The 19,598-nt window shown below is 38.6% G+C and overlaps 1 protein-coding gene across 8 annotated transcripts in view; it reads left to right on the forward strand.

Annotated features, from left to right (window-relative positions):
- The first annotated feature begins 6,009 nt into the window (after nucleotides 1–6,009).
- Nucleotides 6,010–19,598, forward strand: part of cadm2b (cell adhesion molecule 2b) — a 257,226-nt gene continuing 243,637 nt past the window's right edge. For 2 of the 8 annotated variants that reach the window (XM_056262495.1, XM_056262493.1), the window contains exon 1: nucleotides 6,010–6,335. In XM_056262495.1, the coding sequence (XP_056118470.1) occupies nucleotides 6,275–6,335 (61 nt within the window). In that variant the 5' untranslated portion in view covers nucleotides 6,010–6,274. Of the gene's footprint in view, nucleotides 6,336–19,117; nucleotides 19,328–19,598 lie in introns of those variants that run through there. The other 6 variants (XM_056262492.1, XM_056262498.1, XM_056262496.1 and 3 more) reach the window with 4 other exon arrangements.

Raw genomic sequence — 19,598 nt, forward strand, 5'->3', positions numbered from 1 at the left:
AATCAGAGAGCAGAGCGAGAGCCTCTGCGTCATCGTTTTTAAAGTCCTCCGTTTTGACCCGTCTTCACTAAAACGCCCTCCGGAGATTCAAAACGCAAAACGGGGACGGCAGCGTTTCTAAACTTCTCTGTTTTAGGTCTTCGTTTTTGCCGTTTTAGTCTGGACGGGAGGTGCAAACGTTTCTAAACTAAAACGTAGTAGTGTGGACGGGGCCTGAATCAGTTTTGAATCAGAACGAGACTCGGAGTGTTTGTTAGCGAAACAGAGGGATACAAAACATTGTTTGGGAATGATTTTAGGGCAGTTTACACTATTTTTTTAAAAACTTTTTATGCAATTTGGCCGTTTATTTACTCGACAATGATGTTTTGGGGGCCTGAAGAGTTTTTGAAAACGATACGTTATCGACTCCATGTTAAATATATTTTCAACAAGAAACAAAGACAGGACAAATGCGAGTTTGCCAAAATAATGGCTAAAAGAGGTTCTTAGTAACATTACCCAATAAACCAAACGTGACATCTTTTGAAAAATTCATTTTAGAGCATGATTCTCTTACATTACATTTTTATTAAAGATTACACGGTCAAAGAACATTTTTTTATCTTTATGAATTCATAATGTTAACATTAATGTCAGAAGCATTGAAAGTAAAGAGCAAAATGAGAGTTTCAGATCTTTTCTACTCTGTTTTTCACATATTGATGGATTTGCACCACATTTTTTTTCACAAATGCAAAAAACCTTGCTGGCCTGAGCATATATGAAAAGAAAATCAGCGTTGAATATAGACTGAAACAGTGGTTCAATAATAGTGTCTCTACAACTTCTTTCTATGCGTGTATATCTCAGAAATGAGAGCTTCTACCTGCTTCTGTCTCAAAATGCCCCTCTGCTGCAGAGGTCATGCTCTATTAACTGTAATACTTTGCAAAGCCCTTGAGTGAAATTCCTATGAAATGATGAAGGATATAACCATTTGCCATCCCACTAAAATCTTTCTTGTGCTATATATCCTGTGTCCTAATTCTTTTATTGCTTGATTTATAAGTTGCTCAGAACTTTAACCAATTGGCCCCTGCTATGCTCTTTGTAAAACTGGCTTCACTGAGCCACATATGAGTGATTCGGAAGAGCCAACATTTTTCAAAAGTCCAGACGCTGCAGGCAAGTCAGGTTTCTGTGTTAAATTGGAAGGAATTTGGTGAGCGACATATGAAATCAAGTGTAAAATCTTTTCAATGTTATTGGAGAGAGAACCTGGACTACAAGCACAGTTTCAGCCCTGTGTTTTCAGTCATGGATGGACACCAGCTCAATTCGGCCCCCCAATCCTATGGAAGGAAGACTATTGGACTATTAAGACTCATGGCAGGCCATCCGGCTCTATAGCACTTGACTCTTTATTCTCACTTTCCTTCTATAACTGTGCCAGCAGAACACAATCTTATTAAATTGCAAAGTGATCTATGTGTCTTTCTTTACACACACACACACACATATATATGTATATATATATATACACTCACCGGCCACTTTATTAGGTACACCTGTCCAACTGCTCGTTAACACTTAATTTCTAAGCAGCCAATCACATGGCGGCAACTCAGTGCATTTAGGCATGTAGACATGGTCAAGACAATCTCCTGCAGTTCAAACCGAGCATCAGTATGGGGAAGAAAGTTGATTTGAGTGACTTTGAACGTGGCATGATTGTTGGTGCCAGAAGGGCTGGTCTGAGTATTTCAGAAACTGCTAATTTACTGGGATTTTCACGCACAACCATCTCTAGGGTTTACAGAGAATGGTCCGAAAAAGAAAAAACATCCAGTGAGCGGCAGTTCTGTGGGCGGAAATGCCTTGTTGATGCCAGAGGTCAGAGGAGAATGGCCAGACTGGTTCGAGCTGATAGAAGGGCAACAGTGACTGAAATAACCACTCGTTACAACCGAGGTATGCAGCAAAGCATTTGTGAAGCCACAACACGCACAACCTTGAGGCGGATGGGCTACAACAGCAGAAGACTCCACCGGGTACCACTCATCTCCACTACAAATAGGAAAAAGAGGCTACAATTTGCAAGAGCTCACCAAAATTGAACAGTTGAAGACTGGAAAAATGTTGCCTGGTCTGATGAGTCTCGATTTCTGTTGAGACATTCAGATGTTAGAGTCAGAATTTGGCGTAAACAGAATGAGAACATGGAAGCATCATGCCTTGTTACCACTGTGCAGGCTGGTGGTGGTGGTGTAATGGTGTGGGGGATGTTTTCCTGGCACACTTTAGGCCCCTTAGTGCCAATTGGGCATCGTTTAAATGCCACGGCCTACCTGAGCATTGTTTCTGACCATGTCCATCCCTTTATGGCCACCATGTACCCATCCTCTGATGGCTACTTCCACCATGTCACAAAGCTCTAATCATTTCAAATTGGTTTCTTGAACATGACAATGAGTTCACTGTACTAAAATGGCCTCCACAGTCACCAGATCTCAACCCAATAGAGCATCTTTGGGATGTGGTGGAACGGGAGATTCGCATCATGGATGTGCAGCCGACAAATCTGCGGCAACTGTGTGATGCCATCATGTCAATATGGACCAAACTCCCTGAGGAATGCTTCCAGCACCTTGTTGAATCTATGCCACGAAGAATTGAGGCAGTTCTGAAGGCAAAAGGGGGTCCAACCCGTTACTAGCATGGGGTACCTAATAAAGTGGCCGGTGAGTGTATATATTAGGGCTGTCAAATGATTAATCGTGATTAATCACATCCAAAATAAAAGTTTTTTTTACATAATATATGTGGGTGCACTGTGTATAATTATTTTATACACTCACCGGCCACTTTATTAGGTACACCTGTCCAACTGCTCGTTAACACTTAATTTCTAAGCAGCCAATCACATGGCGGCAACTCAGTGCATTTAGGTATGTAGACATGGTCAAGACAATCTCCTGCAGTTCAAACCGAGAATCAGTATGGGGAAGAAAGTTGATTTGAGTGACTTTGAACGTGGCATGATTGTTGGTGCCAGAAGGGCTGGTCTGAGTATTTCAGAAACTGCTAATCTACTGGGATTTTCACGCACAACCATCTCTAGGGTTTACAGAGAATGGTCCGAAAAAGAAAAAACATCCAGTGAGCGGCAGTTCTGTGGGCGGAAATGCCTTGTTGATGCCAGAGGTCAGAGGAGAATGGCCAGACTGGTTCGAGCTGATAGAAGGGCAACAGTGACTGAAATAACCACTCGTTACAACCGAGGTATGCAGCAAAGCATTTGTGAAGCCACAACACGCACAACCTTGAGGCGGATGGGCTACAACATCAGAAGACTCCACCGGGTACCACTCATCTCCACTACAAATAGGAAAAAGAGGCTACAATTTGCAAGAGCTCACCAAAATTGAACAGTTGAAGACTGGAAAAATGTTGCCTGGTCTGATGAGTCTCGATTTCTGTTGAGACATTCAGATGTTAGAGTCAGAATTTGGCGTAAACAGAATGAGAACATGGAACCATCATGCCTTGTTACCACTGTGCAGGCTGGTGGTGGTGGTGTAATGGTGTGGGGGATGTTTTCCTGGCACACTTTAGGCCCCTTAGTGCCAATTGGGCATCGTTTAAATGCCATGGCCTACCTGAGCATTGTTTCTGACCATGTCCATCCCTTTATGGCCACCATGTACCCATCCTCTGATGGCTTCTTCCACCATGTCACAAAGCTCTAATCATTTCAAATTGGTTTCTTGAACATGACAATGAGTTCACTGTACTAAAATGGCCTCCACAGTCACCAGATCTCAACCCAATAGAGCATCTTTGGGATGTGGTGGAACGGGAGATTCGCATCATGGATGTGCAGCCGACAAATCTGCGGCAACTGTGTGATGCCATCATGTCAATATGGACCAAACTCCCTGAGGAATGCTTCCAGCACCTTGTTGAATCTATGCCACGAAGAATTGAGGCAGTTCTGAAGGCAAAAGGGGGTCCAACCCGTTACTAGCATGGGGTACCTAATAAAGTGGCCGGTGAGTGTATATATAAATACACACACATGCTTGTATATATTTAAGAAATATTTTCATGTATATACTGTATATAGATTTATATATAATTTATATTATATATAAATATAAATATTTTATATATAAATAAATTTTTTTTCTTAAATATACATGCATGTGTGTGTATTTATATATATACAAAATAATTATACACAGTGCACCCACATATATTATGTAAAAAAAAACTTTTATTTTGGATGTGATTAATCACGATTAATCATTTGACAGCCCTAATATATATATATATATAGTCATGCTTATATATATATAATTCTTTTTTTCATTGGTTTTATGCTAGACATTTAATGCGACCTCATAAAAGCATGCATGTCTCTCTACAGAAAGTGACATTTGCAATACGAGGAATAAGGGGAGAAGGTGTGAATGGCATGGCCTCATTGTTGATAGATTGCCTGGAGACCCAATTAAAGATGCTAACAACTAGGATAAACAATATTCCTTTTTCCACTTGAGATCTCAAAACCATTCCAATACTACAACAACAACAACAACAACAACAGAACACCTTTCAGTCCACACAGATATGCAAAACTGCTTCCTCGATTGGATGTTTGTGTCACTCTATTATTTAATCTCATTTAATCTGTCAGTATTTTATATGCACAAAAAAAGTCCATCTCACATCTTTTGTCAAGTCAAAATGACCTTCCAGATAACACTATATTACAGATCAAAAATAGCGATGAGGCAAAATAAAGCTATAGATGTGCAAACACTGTTGTGTGGTAGAAGAACAGTGTTGATTGGCAGAGAGTTTGTTCTCCGTTTTGCGTGGAACAAACTAGAGATAAGATAAGAACTAGACAGATGAAAGCTGAAATTTTAAAACAATCAATTTCATAATATATTAGCTCAGTATTGTTCATATATGACTAAAGGTGTTGTGCACATGCGGTTGTTTGCCACAGATGTAAAAATTTTAATAAGAAAGAAAAATGTAAGTATTTATTAAGACAAATTAACATCACTCAACATGCTTTTGTTTGCTATGATTTATTTATGATTTGTTTTTGTTTTTTAAAATAAGATTACAATTTACGCTGCTATTCGTTTGAATAATTTAACGAATTCATAATCTTTAATAAAGGTTTTAGCACTTTTCCTCACTTTACTTACGTATTTTTAAGTGTTATTAAGTGTTTTAATATTTAGAGGTATTAATCATTGACATATATAATATAATATAATATAATATAATATAGTATAATATAATCAAATATTCATATCCAAAATCCTTGTCGGGACATTTGTGGGCCCCATGTGGACAACAACTCATAAATCATACTACACTTTTTTTTCTTTTTTTTTTGGGGGTGAAAATGTAAAAATCAGAAAGTTGTCTGTAATGGGTAGGTTTAGGGTTAGAATATACAGTTTGTACAGTATAAACATTACTATCACTACTGTATGTCAATAGCACCCAAAGTACCCATAAAACGTACGCACGTGTGTGTGTGTGTGTGTTAGGCGACAGTCTATACACTGTATTTGTGCAGTCTTTGTGGATCCAGCAGAAGTACACAAGTTAAGTGTTACAAACATCCTAGTCAATAGATTTTTTTAACATGTAGATGATTGTGTGGAAGTTACAAATTGGTAATCTCATTCCAAATTGGTAGGGTGTTACAACTCACCTTGTGTTACAACACTCCCTGCTGTCCCCTAATAAACAACATGCCCCGTAATGTATCAGGGGGACTGCTTGTAATTACATGTTATCGTGATTACAGGAGCCTAATTATTACCGGACAGGACAGTAACATGAACGCGAGTGTCTAAAGTGTAAGCAAAACTCAGACAGCTGCGCACCAGAAAGTTATCAGTGTGATCAATCAGTCTGATCAATCAGCGTGATCAATTGCGCATTCACGCTGGTCTGTGTACTATCGTTAGGCGTCTCCATGTGTCAATCTAGAGTGGGCGGGACCCGCGTCTGCTGCGGCGCTCTGGAGAGGCAGAGACTCAGGCAGGGGCTGAAGTGCCACTTTCTCAGCATTTTCAGTGCGGGCAGCATCTTCTCCCAGCCCCGGGTACAGTAACTGCTGCACGCAACCTATCCTCCGGATCGGGACAGGAGATTCAGGTTTGCGCCATCCATGCGACTGAGAGCGCACCATCCACCTGGATAAGCAGCATCAGCATCAGTGCAGGGAGAACACGGACGCAAGCATCGCCACAAGAATATGATGCTCCAACAGCACTTGCTTTTCGTGCTCTACAGCTTCTGTGGGATTGTCATTAAAGGTAAGAACCCTGGGATGTGTGTGGCCACAGTAGTGTGATGCCTTCTGGGTGTGGTGGGAGTTGGCTGGGAGAACAGAAATGCCAGTGTGATTTAAGCACACATTATCTCAAGACCTCAATTGCACCAGGGTTAATGTTTCAGAAGTAGCCCGTGCGTTTGGACAAGTCAGACACACTACGTGTGTTTTGTGGCATGATGATGACAGTGCAGATTTGAGTTCAGTGCACATTCTTTCACACGCGGGATCAGGTGCGTGGGAAGTTGTTTGTAGTTAATTAAATGATGTTTGTGTTCCATCATCCATGAGCAACTTTAGACACGGAATGATTCGGTGGACATGTGCCCGCGCTCCAAATTGATTAATATGGTTCGCATACGCAACAATTTATTGCTCACTGATCAGTGTGTGATTTGATGCGTCTTGTTGTTTGTGTTTATCCATTTTTGAACTTTGTCAACACTAATTCAATAACGACCTCCTTGTTCTAAATCGATTTATATGCTTCATTTTGATATCTGCAATGTAATCGCAGTTACGCGTAGGCTTGCTCAATGTTCAGGGTGTGATTTGATGTGCAGAACAAGTTGAACTTAATGTATGCTTAATGCAAGCCCTACAGTGTGTGTGTTTTTTTTTTTTTTACTATTAGTTGGCCAGCACTGGTTTAAGTTGGACATACGCGCGTTTAAAACGCATCTCACTCGGGTATTTGCAAGATTCTACATCTTGGGGTCGTCGTAGCATAAGATTTTCTTTCCGAGTCGCGCACTGTGCAAGTACAGACTGAAGATATGGCTTGTGCATTTATTTACAGTAGCGATAACTGTTGTTATATAGCAAGAATACATAGTGTGTGTGTATATATACAGCTACCAGGAACATTTCAGAACGGACAGATGTTCATGGATCTCTGGCGGCCAGAATGCAGCGGGCAGGCGCGCACTGCTGTCCCACTTTGACTCTCTGAATCCCGCTGGCGGATCGCAGATCGCGCGCAGCCGCGCCCCACGGGTCACACAATCTCACAGTTCTGTCAACACTTACACACCATCGAGTTTTCTTTTTCTATAAGTTCCGCAAAAGGATGCATGAATAAATAATGGAAATAACCATTGACTAGGTTACATCTGCCACTGCAAGAACATGACTCACAGCTGCTGGACCTTTATCGACTCAGAGAGAGTCCATGATATATGTCTGCCTAGAGAGTCAATATTAGGCTAGGTTACACTATTAATATCGATTATTAATACAGTAGATATGTCTCAGTATTGTACACCATGCACTGGCGGAGTGTTGTAACAGATTTTGTTTTACATATGTGTGTCACAGTGTGTGTGTTGCACTATATGTTTAAAAATTTGATATAGTATTTTCATATTTGTTTGCTACAAATTAGCCATTTGTAATCTACTGCTTATTCCTAAACTGTGTAAAGTAGTGTCAAGTATATAAAGTGCTGATGTTACAAATACAAACTAGGCCTACTCTACCGGGGCGATTGTAAATTGTAACAGTAAGTGGGGTGAGCTGTAACAATGATTGAAAACATGGACATACACTAATTTTTTTGTTAATTAATTTATAGTGGTAATCAGATTTATTTTCGAAAATAATTATTATGGCATCCCATATCACCACCCACCCCCATTTCATTGCATTTATGAAAATATATGTATATACAAATAATAAAAAATTAGAAACCGATAAAAATATATAAAACTCTAAAATCAAGACATCAAAATATATAAAACTCTAAAATCAAAATATACATATAAAAAAATCAAAATATATAAAACTCTAACTCTAACTCTAACTTGGCGTGCATGGATCAAAACCAATGATTGACTTTTTTCTTGATATTGGTTTTCAGGTGTTTTTGAATTCTCTGCCCTTTGCGTGGGGAACGTGATTTCACCATAAGTACATGTTCCTGGATCAACACCTTTGATGATCCTGGAACAACATTCCAATCAACCAATCAGATTTGAGGGTTCAAGTTTACAGTTTATGTCAAGTTAAGGCTTACAACCAGGGTGAGGTGCTTCTACATCAGGTTATTCATATCATTTCCCTCTGATTTTAGGGTAAGGACTACATTTTCAGACAGGACTGTTGTTCCATGACTTGGCAAAATCACAGTCATAAATATCGGGTGTGAGGAAAATGTTACTTGATATGATATTTATATAGTTTAAACATATGAAAATCTTGTGTGGATGCTAGAGAATTTGCTGATTTCTGATGATTCCAGGTCTATAGTTTAACAACCAATAACATGATCACAAGTCAAAAACCTGATGTGAAATGTTCACTTTCTTTTTTGGTCCTATAAATCCTTAATATTGTTTCAAATTTGTACCTCTGGTAAAATAGTGATTTCATTCTTGAGGCTTATTTATAATTGGCTGAAATTGTCTCTCCTTATATTAATATAGAAAATATGTTTCAATATTGTGTTGTTATCATACACATAGTGCAAGAAAAAAATAAAACACCAATCTGACTAAAGGTGCAAACTCATGCAGTAAGGTAGGATATAGCAAGCCACATGTGAAAATTACATTTTATGAGCACTGTATTATAACATATGGTTTAGTGATGATAATAATAATACATTTCAAGCAATCAAGATTTATTTTTTTATTTCGAGAATGGAGTTGGTTTCATTTCTTAGTCTCTTGGGGTTTGCGTACGACAGTTAAGTAGCTCTTTAATGCTTATGTTGGTTATAGAAAGTCGATTTGCTGCTTGCTTGACTTGTGAAGTTAAAGACTATACCAGAGCCTTTCCAGTTTAATGTGTGAAACATCCAAAATGGTAACTCTGAAAAGTATTTTAATAAATTATATCCCAAGAATCCCTGCCATAAGCTGTCTTTTTTTTTTTTTGTTCACCAGCTTGATTCTTATCCCTTCTTAAAATGTGAACCAATGTGCTGTAGCTCATCTCTGAGTCTGAGTGCTTTCAGTGAAGAACAGACAGTGCTTAGATGAATATTTTTGCATGGAGTTACTCACTCAGCTGATTTATCAGTTTGATGGAATGATTTCCTTATAAGACTTGATAAGAAGTGATAGATAAACTGTGGCTGAAGGGTCACATTCATGCAGGGATGTTCAAGACTGAGTCAGTGCTCTCTGATGAGCTTTTTGTCCGCTGTCTTGCTACACAGAACAATGAGAAAAGGCCATCAGGGGTTAGTAAGAGAAATCATCAGATTACTGATCACCAAGGAATATGTAATGGCTTGATCTCCAAAGGGAATTGCATAGAAGACTGACTTCAGATGCCAGTTTTTTAATGACCGAACCACAATATGTATTATTTTGCTATAGGTCAGTGTTTCACAATATATATATTTATATAAAAGTCTGGTACTTTATCTGTAATAATGACAAAGCTGCTTGTTTTCAAACTTTTTTTTAGTTACGATAACCTGCAGTGTCAGCAGAAATTATGAATTCATTATTCATTCTGTCATTCCATTCCTATATGGAAGCTTATTTCCACCACAAAAGAAAAACGAAATTTTGGCATACAATATCATTGAAAAAGAAATCACAATTATGACATAACAGTTAATAAAAAGCTCATAATTTTGACATGCTAATTCTAAATTATGATAGTCATAATTATGAGAGAGTTGAAATTATCACAAATCGAAACAGATAAAAAATAATTATGAAAATCTATTTTATGACAAAGTTTTTTTTTTTTTTACTTTGGATCTCATAATTTGACTAACATTACTTGTATGTCATAATTTTGACTTTTTATGTGAATTTTATCTCATAATTCTGATTATTTATTTATTTATTGGAATATTGATTGACTGATTGGTTGGTTTATTGATTGATTGATTGATTGATTGATTGTTTAATTGATTGATTGATCTATCAGAAATGGGCTCCAGAAGTTTCTATGTGTTCAAGGATTACTGAATTTTTTTAAATAATTTTTTTACTCACAAAAAACAATGGAAATTGGATTAACTAGAGAAATGTTTATTCATTATGTGACTTTTAAATGAATATTTTGTGTATTTTATCCACTTATATTTTGGTTATATTTGGTGTATTGGTTCTCCAAAAGCCATGCGAACCCTGGTTCTTAAAAAAAAAAAAGACAATTGTTTCCGAGCGGTTATCTAAAATAAGAATAATGTTAGTTTACAACTTTTTAAAAGCTTTTCCCCCCTTATTTTTAATCATTTTAAGCCACGTTGTGGCCCCCTTTGTTGAGCACCACTCCCATAAAGGGACGGATTTAACGGCATTGTGGGAATTATTAATCTGAGTGGTTCATCTTTTTTATTGCTAGATGAGAAGAGAGGGGTCAAGAAGTCAAGAGAGTTAGTTGTCAGAATCAATCCTGCATCTCCCACATGAGCACCATGACTTAATGGACATAATGTGTCACTTAGCGCTACACAGGTCCGTAAAGCTCACCACGTTGTCATTGCTCATATATTTCATCCGTAGCGTTAAAGCGCACTTGATATTTGCAGTCCCTTTCACTTCTCCACGAATTTCGCACATCACAGATCAAAACACTCCTGCATGGTGTCTTAATAGCTATATAAAACTTGAGGTCTCCAATTACATCTGTGACCAGACATTTAGGTCAGGGCTTCACAGCACCTCGTTGTTCCTCTACCGTCATATTCCCATTAGAGCAGGTTCTTTCCCACCAGTTAACAATTCACAAAAAAAGACATTTGTAGCTGGCTTTCTGTGAATGTGCCATACAAATTGGGCCTAAGGGACTAAAAAAGCCCCCGAAACATCTTGTGGCTCAGTTGCCCCAGGGCCCAGCTAAACGTGCGGATAGATCCTGTGTCAGCTGAGCGTTTAAGGTAGTGTGTGTCGGCAGCTGAAGTGCAGCGTTAGCGCATCACAGCGTTTTGACGTGAGGTGTGACGGGGAGAATGCTTTATGCTCTCTCCTCGCCATGGAGGGTTAGCTTATCCTAGCAGAATGGGCTCTAAGCCGCTGAGTGGCGGCCATGGAGCTACGCTGTGTACCGCCGCATATCAGTAATCCAGTAAAGGAAAGCAGGCTGTGTGCAGAGAGAAGCCAAGCCTCTATGCTTTGTGCTGGCTGACAGATCTACATCTGTACAGATGAGTCACAGAAGCGCTATGAGGGGGGGAGTATGGTATTAAAGAGACATCGAAAAACAGCAGAGAAGGGGCCTGGATGACAGCCAGTGTTTTATTGTCTTAAACAACGAAGAGTCTTTTGTATTTATTACTGTATTTTTAGAAGCATCGTCATCTCCTGTTGAAGCCTGTTAAAAGAAAATGCTTTGCGCATTAAAAACTTTCATATGTGGATAACAAAATCAGTAGGGGATAAGAGTGGGGTAAGATGTGCCGCCCACTGACTTTTATGCCCGAGTATAAATTCATTAAGGTCTAAAAATATAAAGCACGTATGTCGGTGCATTGCCAATTTATGAAACCATGCAAATAATGTTTGGCTAAAAATCAGCCATGAATGATTAAATGAAGCATTTTCCAGACAGTGTGACAGATGCAGTGTTATTTCATTATTTATAGACTATTATAGTATTTATTCATATTTTGAATGAGCTTTTCAGTTTTGGTTTGAGTAATTTTGTTATGTTTTGCCATTTTTATTCCTTTTTTTAAATATTTCTATTTAGCTTTAATTTATTTATAATTTTAGTATACTTCAACTTAAATGATTTCAGGTAATTGCCAAGGCATTTTTTTAACATTTTATTTTTATTTATTTGTTTTATTTTACAAAAGAAAAATAGTTTAAAATAGTTTTAGTTTTAATTAACACTGACAGCACTGGCCAGATGCTTTGGGGTAAGTTGTGTCAGTTTCTCAAATAATAATATTGAATGGTTTTAGAAGGTTTTTATAATAAAACTCTTTATAGCAAAATCTTTGCCTTTAGCCTCATACCAGAATGTTAGGTCGCTTTCATTAACTGTGGATTAAACCTGTAACTCCCTGCAAGAAATGATGTTTTTAGTCAAATGATTAGACTGAGATTGGCCGTTGCCCAGAGGACCGTCACGTAGGCTGTTGTAAAGCCTTCAGGGCAGGTGAATTACTTCATTACGTTTGTGTAATTTCACATGTCCGGGTCCAAATGTGTTGGATGCAGATTCCGTGCGAGTTCATGCTTATTGGCTCAATGTTACTGATTAATCTAGATAGCAGAGTCATTCGGTTTGTCTAGTCCTAACTGCGACCATTGCAGCGCGACATGACATGTCGTAATGGCATGTTTGTTTCTGTAGGCTGTAATGAGGTTGCTCTGAGCAGATTCAGATGTAAGTGCAATTAAAGTACTGCGCCTATGAAAGACTTCAGTAATGAAAGGACAGATATTCTTCGCTTGAGAAGACCATAATAACTCTACTGATAAATGGTGCAGTGACAAGCACAATTAATAAGATCACCTACCTTTGGGCAAACAGACATGATAATTAGCTTCTGTTGGCGATCCATTGGCCACAGAACAGTCAGAAGCATAGATAAAGATTATATTTGAATTTTGAGCATTTCATTTGACGTCTGTTCTCTATTCTTTATCTCTAAGTGGAGATAAAGGGAAAGATTCTGAAAGTGGTTCAGTATTGATCTTTAGAAATGCATCTAAACCTTTCCGACTCTTTTATTTACTCTACTATTTGATTAATTAAGTATCACCTCATAACTGGTTAACTGATAGGAGAGGTTTCTTAATAGGAAAGTAACATAAAAGCAGCTGCTGCTAAAAGAGTCACAGCTTGATAACAGGATGTGCAGAAAATGCAGATGACTTAATTAGTTGTTTACCGAAAGCTTCACACACTAAAATTACCTGATTGTCACCCCTGCATTTCTGTTAGTACTACGACAAAATGATCAGCAAACTCTGTTGTCTTCTCATTGACACTGCCATTTACTTTTGTTATATCTAAATGACTCTTTGCTGCGAAGCCTTATTAATTAATTCACAGATGTTTTTGTTAATATGTCCCAGTCGGGAGTGCCTTAAAGAGGGAGTGCCTTATCTACGGGCCCTGGTCAGACAGGGGACCCTTTCGGCGCTATCAGGGGGACACGCTCCCTGAAATCCGGTGGAGAAACGTTGCCGTCCAGAAACCCCAACGGCGCAACTGATCCCAGTTCTTTAAAGGGGTCGTATGATGGTTCTAAAAAGAACATTATTTTGTGTATTTGGTTTAATGCAATGTGTTTACGCGGTATTACGTTAAAAAAACGTCATTATTTTACACATACTGTAAATTATTGTTGCTCCTCTATGCCCCGCCTTTCTGAAACGTGTCAATTTTTACAAAGCTCATCGTTCTGAAAAGCGCGGTGTGCTCTGATTGGTCAGCGATCCAGTGCATTGTGATTTGCCCAAAAACCTTAAAGGGATACTCCACTTTTTTTGGAAATAGGCTCATTTTACAACTCCCCCAGAGTTAAACTGTTGAGTTTTACCGTTTTTGAATCCATTCAGCCGATCTCCGGTTCTGGCGGTACCACTTTTAGCATAGCTTAGCATACATCATTGGAGTGGACAAGACCATTAGCATTTCTAAAAAAAAAATGACCAAAGAGTTTTGATATTTTTCCTATTTAAAACTTGACTCTTCTGTAGTTACATCGTGCACTAAGACCGGCGGAAAAGAAAACTTTACTGCCGTACCATGAGAGCAGCAGGCGTAATGATATGACGCAGCGCCTGAAAATAGGCTACCTTCCGTCAACACAACGGAACTATTTTCAGGCGCTGCGTCATATCATTACGCCTGCTGCACTCATGGTACGGCAGTGAAGTTTCTTGATTATTACGCAGAGAGTGAGAGCATAGTTCCTAGCCATATCAGCCTAGAAAATCGCAACTTTACATTTTCCGTCGGTCTTAGTGCACGATGTAACTACAGAAGAGTCAAGTTTTAAATAGGAAAAATATCAAAACTCTTTGGTCATTTTTTTTTTAGAAATGCTAATGGTCTTGTCCACTTCAATGATGTATGCTAAGCTATGCTAAAAGTGGTACCGCCAGAACCGGAGATCGGCTGAATGGATTCAAAAACGGTAAAACTCAACAGTTTAACTCTGGGGGGAGTTGTAGATGAGCCTATTTCCAAAAAAAGTGGAGTATCCCTTTAAGTGTGTGATGGAAATGTCACGACCCATATCATATTTGGAACATCAGCTCCCAAACCAATAATGACAGGTGATAATGTCGGTACTACCTTATCAATTCGAGCCAGAATCTGAACCGGAAAATGCAGATGACCAAGCTGATCGATCAACTTGGCCAGCGCGACTGGACCAGATCGGGCTAGCACGCAGTAGCAAATTCTTAAAATATGAAAACACTTACAGGCTGTGTCTGTGAGTCAGAAGCGCCAGAATGTACTTGCAAAGATGGAATTGCCCCACTTTCTAGAATCAGCCTTTACACAGCCAGCCTTGTCACTCTCCCATGCTCTGGAAACAGTCCTACGAAAAAGGTGCAGCACACAGTCGAAAATTTTAGTTCCACTGTTCTGGAACGGTGTTGTAAATAAAGCATAAGCACTGTTTTCTAATTGTGTCCTCTTTTGGAAGGCCAAACAAAGTAGTTTGGCTTTCGCAACGAAAAACACAGTGTCTCCACAACATGGCGGCGCCGGCGGCAACAATAATACAGCGAAACTCTGCAACTCTTATGAAACCCTGCCCCCACATACTAATGTAGATTTGTGTGGGGGCGTGTTTGAATGAAGCGTTTTAGGAAGGTGTGTCTGAGCCTTAACTTTTATAAAGAATATCTCTTTAGGTTTGACATTGTAACTCTGCAGATCTTTGCACAAACAGCTACATAACACACTAAAGAAAAAGGAAAACAAGAAATCGCAGACCAATTTGGAGAAGATGTCACAGTTACGGCACTTGCAGCTGCGCGCGCATAGTGGTGGCAGAAAAATAGCGGTAACAAATGGAGGACAATGGGCAAAATCCACAGAATAAGAGAAAAATGTTTTGCTGTGCCTTTGTCAGAATCGGTATGCAATTTTTTTTTTATAGAATTCTGTCGTTGAAGACACCCTTTGAAGCTAAACGCAGACGTTTATGTTGCAAGTCACAGACTGGACTGATGAAACCTGCAATGATTAGTCTACTATTAAAGGAATAGTTCACTTTGAAATTAATTTTTGATATGTTTTAGCTTACCTCAAGGGCATCCAAGATGTAGGTGTCTTTGTTTCCGCAGTAGTTTCAATTTTGATATTTTTAGGTCAAACCGTTCTTGTCTGTCAGTCATATAATGCAGGTCTATGGTCACCACCTCAAAGAGCATGCACAGAGAAGTCCAAATTAAACATGATTTAATGACTCGTAAATGTTAGTACACATTGATGGCCTAAGACACGAAACGAGCGGTTTGTGTGAGAAAACGAACAGTATTTATATCGTTTTTGAAACTACTGCGGAAACAAAGACACCTACATCTTGGATGCCCTTGAGGTAAGCTATAAAAAACATATCAAAAATTAATTTCAAAGTGAACTATCCCATTAAAGCGTGAATTTGATGTAAACAGTAAGTCTACGTAATGTTCACATATGCAGTTCATAGGGCACATACATAGCAGTTACAGCATGAAATAATATTTAACATTTTACATAACTTTTAAAACAGCCTATAACATTTTTATAAATTCTTGACTCTTTTTCTTGCATTTGCGTGTTTATATCTCCCAGTTCGGACTTTAGAACTCGCAATTGTGAGTTTATATCACAATTCTGAGGGGAAAAAAGTCAGAATTGCAGGATATAAACTCGCTATTCTGAGTAAAAAAGACAGAATAACGAGTATATCTCACAATTCTGTTTATCCTTCTAAGAATTGTGAGATATAAACTCAGATTTGCGTGAAAAAAAGTCAGAATTGTGAGATATAAACTCGAAATAAACTTTTTTCATTCTTTTATTCCATGGCTTCCACAGATTGCTACTGCAGAACTGTCATTTTCTGCCACCAGGTAGGCTCCGCCCACAAAAAAAGTCATCGCTGTTTGAAAAAGGTCTATAGATTGACAAGTTAATGGCTTTTCTGTCATTAGCACTCAGAAATAGTGCTAATGAGAAACTCTAAACTCTTTCAGTTGAAAGTTAACAGACTCTTGTATCTCAAAGGTCAATTACTTCATGTTGCATGATGAAAGTCACGCTGAAATTGTATGGTATAAGTACTGTAGAGGTTCGTTTCCATTTTAGAGTAAAAAAAAGAAAAGGTTTTAAGTAAGAAATAAAGCCACTCTGCAAGATTAAAATGAAACCTTTGAGTTGAAACAAATGCGGAACTACAGTTGCGTCTGCGAGACACTTTGGAGTTGTTTAGAGTCTTTTGAATCTTGGCTGAGAATGAAGCAGAGTCTTCATCTCATCTGTTGTCTGACCTTTAAACATAGTCCCTCACCATCTCTACTCTTAGAAGAATGTCCACACACTGCTTGCGGATGAGAACCACACAATGAATCTCATTTACTCTGCAACACCGAGCTGCTCTGCTTTTTCTTTCTGTGGCCTCGCCATGAATTGAAGGAATAGCCATCCGTGCTGTTTTTACCAGCTATATATTATCAGTTGGTATAGTTATATGTTATCAGTTGTCAGATTCACTTGTTATTGTGCTGCAAAACGAGACTAATAATATGAAATAGGCCTGCAACAAACTATTTTAATTGCTTTTTCCTGTAAAGAAGTAATGCACCATGTCTTCATTTTTCTAATTTTATTGCAACAAAGAATTCCATCGTCCAACAAAGAACATAGTTGTGATCAAAATGATTGCCCTTCCTCTTCCTGCTATTCTACATTTGATTGACAGGCATATGCAAACAGTTTATTTCAAGTTTTACTGCAAAGTGGTGTCACTGACAAAAAAAAATCTTGCACAGCACAAAAATCAGACTAAGAAATGAAATATGTTGTTGACTATTATCATTATGAATTTCTGTAGGTTTTATATATTATACACTCTAAAAAACCTGGGTTAAAAACAACCGAATTTGGGTTGATTTCAACACAAGGGCTGGGTAAATATAGGACAGAACCACTGATCTATATAATGACATTCATATCATTCTATATAGATCAGTGGACAGAACACATGTTGGGTTAATTTTACCCAGCAAATTGGGTTGTTTATGGGTTAGACACAACACTTCTCATTGGTTAGTATCTCGTGCCGGCACTTGTATCATGCCCTGCGTTTTACTCGTAGCCGAAATATGCTGTGACTGACTCCATAACCTGTCCATAAACAATCAGTGTACAGTTCTGAGAACATATTTTAACTTTCTAAGTATTTATATTCTGTAACTTTTTTTGAATAAAATCATAACATTTTATGCAAGGCATCAGGCGTTTCTATCACGCGAAAAGACTGACGCAACACTCGTGACTCACATCGCGCCCCTGTATGTTCCTTTTCATAAAATTAAACGATAAACAGAACAATGACGTATTTATAGATCAAATAAAATGTACACAAACCCCTATTTTACCGAAGACATGCACCAATTAGACGGAGCTGCACTGGTCTCTCCTGAAGAGGTTGCAAAAAGCCTGTGATAAATAACTCAACCCCTGGGTTGTTATGTCTGACCCAGGAGCAGGGTAACACAAAAACTACCCAAACACTGAAAAAATAACCCCAAAAAATTGACCCAAAAGGCTCAACTCAGTATTTGGGTAAAAAAATAACCCAAAGTGTGTGTGTGTGTGTGTGTGTGTGTCTCTCTCTCTCTCTCTGTGTGTGTGTGTGTGTGTGTGTGTGTGTGTGTATGTGTGTGAAAGACCTCAAAATGAGAGCAAACACATTGTGTCTGTCAGTCACTTAGAGAGCCGATTCAAATACTTGTAGTGAGAGACTATAAAGAGATAGTATCTATTTTGTCAAAACAGCAATCAAAGCAAAGATACACGATGAGAGTAATCAAAAGCGTGTGGCACTACATCTCAATGATGCCGGTGAGGCAACATAATGGTGGCAGATGGAGATAACAGCAACTCAAATTGAAAGCGTAATCAAAGATTAAACAGGCAAAGGCGAGGGCTATTTAATAAGTGGGTATTGCTGTGATACAGGCATGGAGACGCGCAATAATTGATTTCTGTCCTTAATTCATTTGAGGAGACAATTTAATCTAATCAGAGAAGGAGGGGGCCTATGGCAGTACATCTGCTTGGTGGATGTAAACGACTTCATAACAGAGAAACAATGCAGGAGCTATCAGTGATGAAAAGATAGTGTTTAAAGTTGATTTTATGTTCAAATTTCTCCTATAAAAACTTATTAGTGTCAACTTCATGTAAGCCACCATTAAAACATTGTGGCTTGGTGTTTTCAAAAATGTTGAATGTTTGTTGTAGAATCTGCCAAGTCCAGCACGGCAACAGTGGCTGGCTTTACCAATGGTGTGAGTTTGGGGCGTGGCTATGTATGTATTACACCAATAGCAGGAAGGGAGGATTGTTCAGGAAACTTTTTTGAGAAAAACCGTTGCAGTTCTGTTTGGCACAGCAATTACTTTAGTTTAATCAGGATTATTAAAGAGAGAAATGTCAATATCAGCATAAAAATGTCATTTGACCGCCCCACCATACATCATTCAGAGGGCGATCGTCCTCTGCTTCACTTGTAAGTGACACGTTACACTTGTGTACCCAACTTTTTACAAAGTGAGAGAGGGAAAAGCGCAAACCTGAATTGATGCATGTTTATGTCCTGATTTTGATTTGATCTTTAAAAAGGTTCCCACGGGTAAGCAAGGCGGGGGAAGCGAGGCTGAATACGTACAGATTTGCAACTTAAGGTGGTGTGGACGTTTGGCGAGGGAAGTGAGGAGAGATGCTGAGGTTGTGTGTGTGGGGGACAGGATAAAAGCGCGTCAACTCCATGACCTCGTAAAGGAGGATCAACGCTTGGAACGAGAACTGCATACTGATAGCAAGGTGGGTGAAGGCCTGAGTGACTGAGACTGAAGATTTGTTGATGAAATGACCATAAAACGATAATAATTTACAGCGAGAGCTGGCAATGGCTTGTAGGAGCGCTGGCGATGGGGCAAAAACTGAAGGGAAAAATCCAGTGATGAAAGAAAATTACTTTTTTTTTTTTTTTTTTGAAATACAATGTGGCATACACTTATTTGCCACAGTTACTTTATTTTCCAGTCAATAAAAGGAATATATATATATATATCTCAATGATTGCTAAATTTTA

Source organism: Rhinichthys klamathensis, unplaced genomic scaffold (assembly GCF_029890125.1).
Source record: "Rhinichthys klamathensis goyatoka isolate OS25496 unplaced genomic scaffold, OSU_Roscu_1.1 h1tg000192l_1, whole genome shotgun sequence".
In the NCBI taxonomy this organism is placed as follows: domain Eukaryota; kingdom Metazoa; phylum Chordata; class Actinopteri; order Cypriniformes; family Leuciscidae; genus Rhinichthys; species Rhinichthys klamathensis.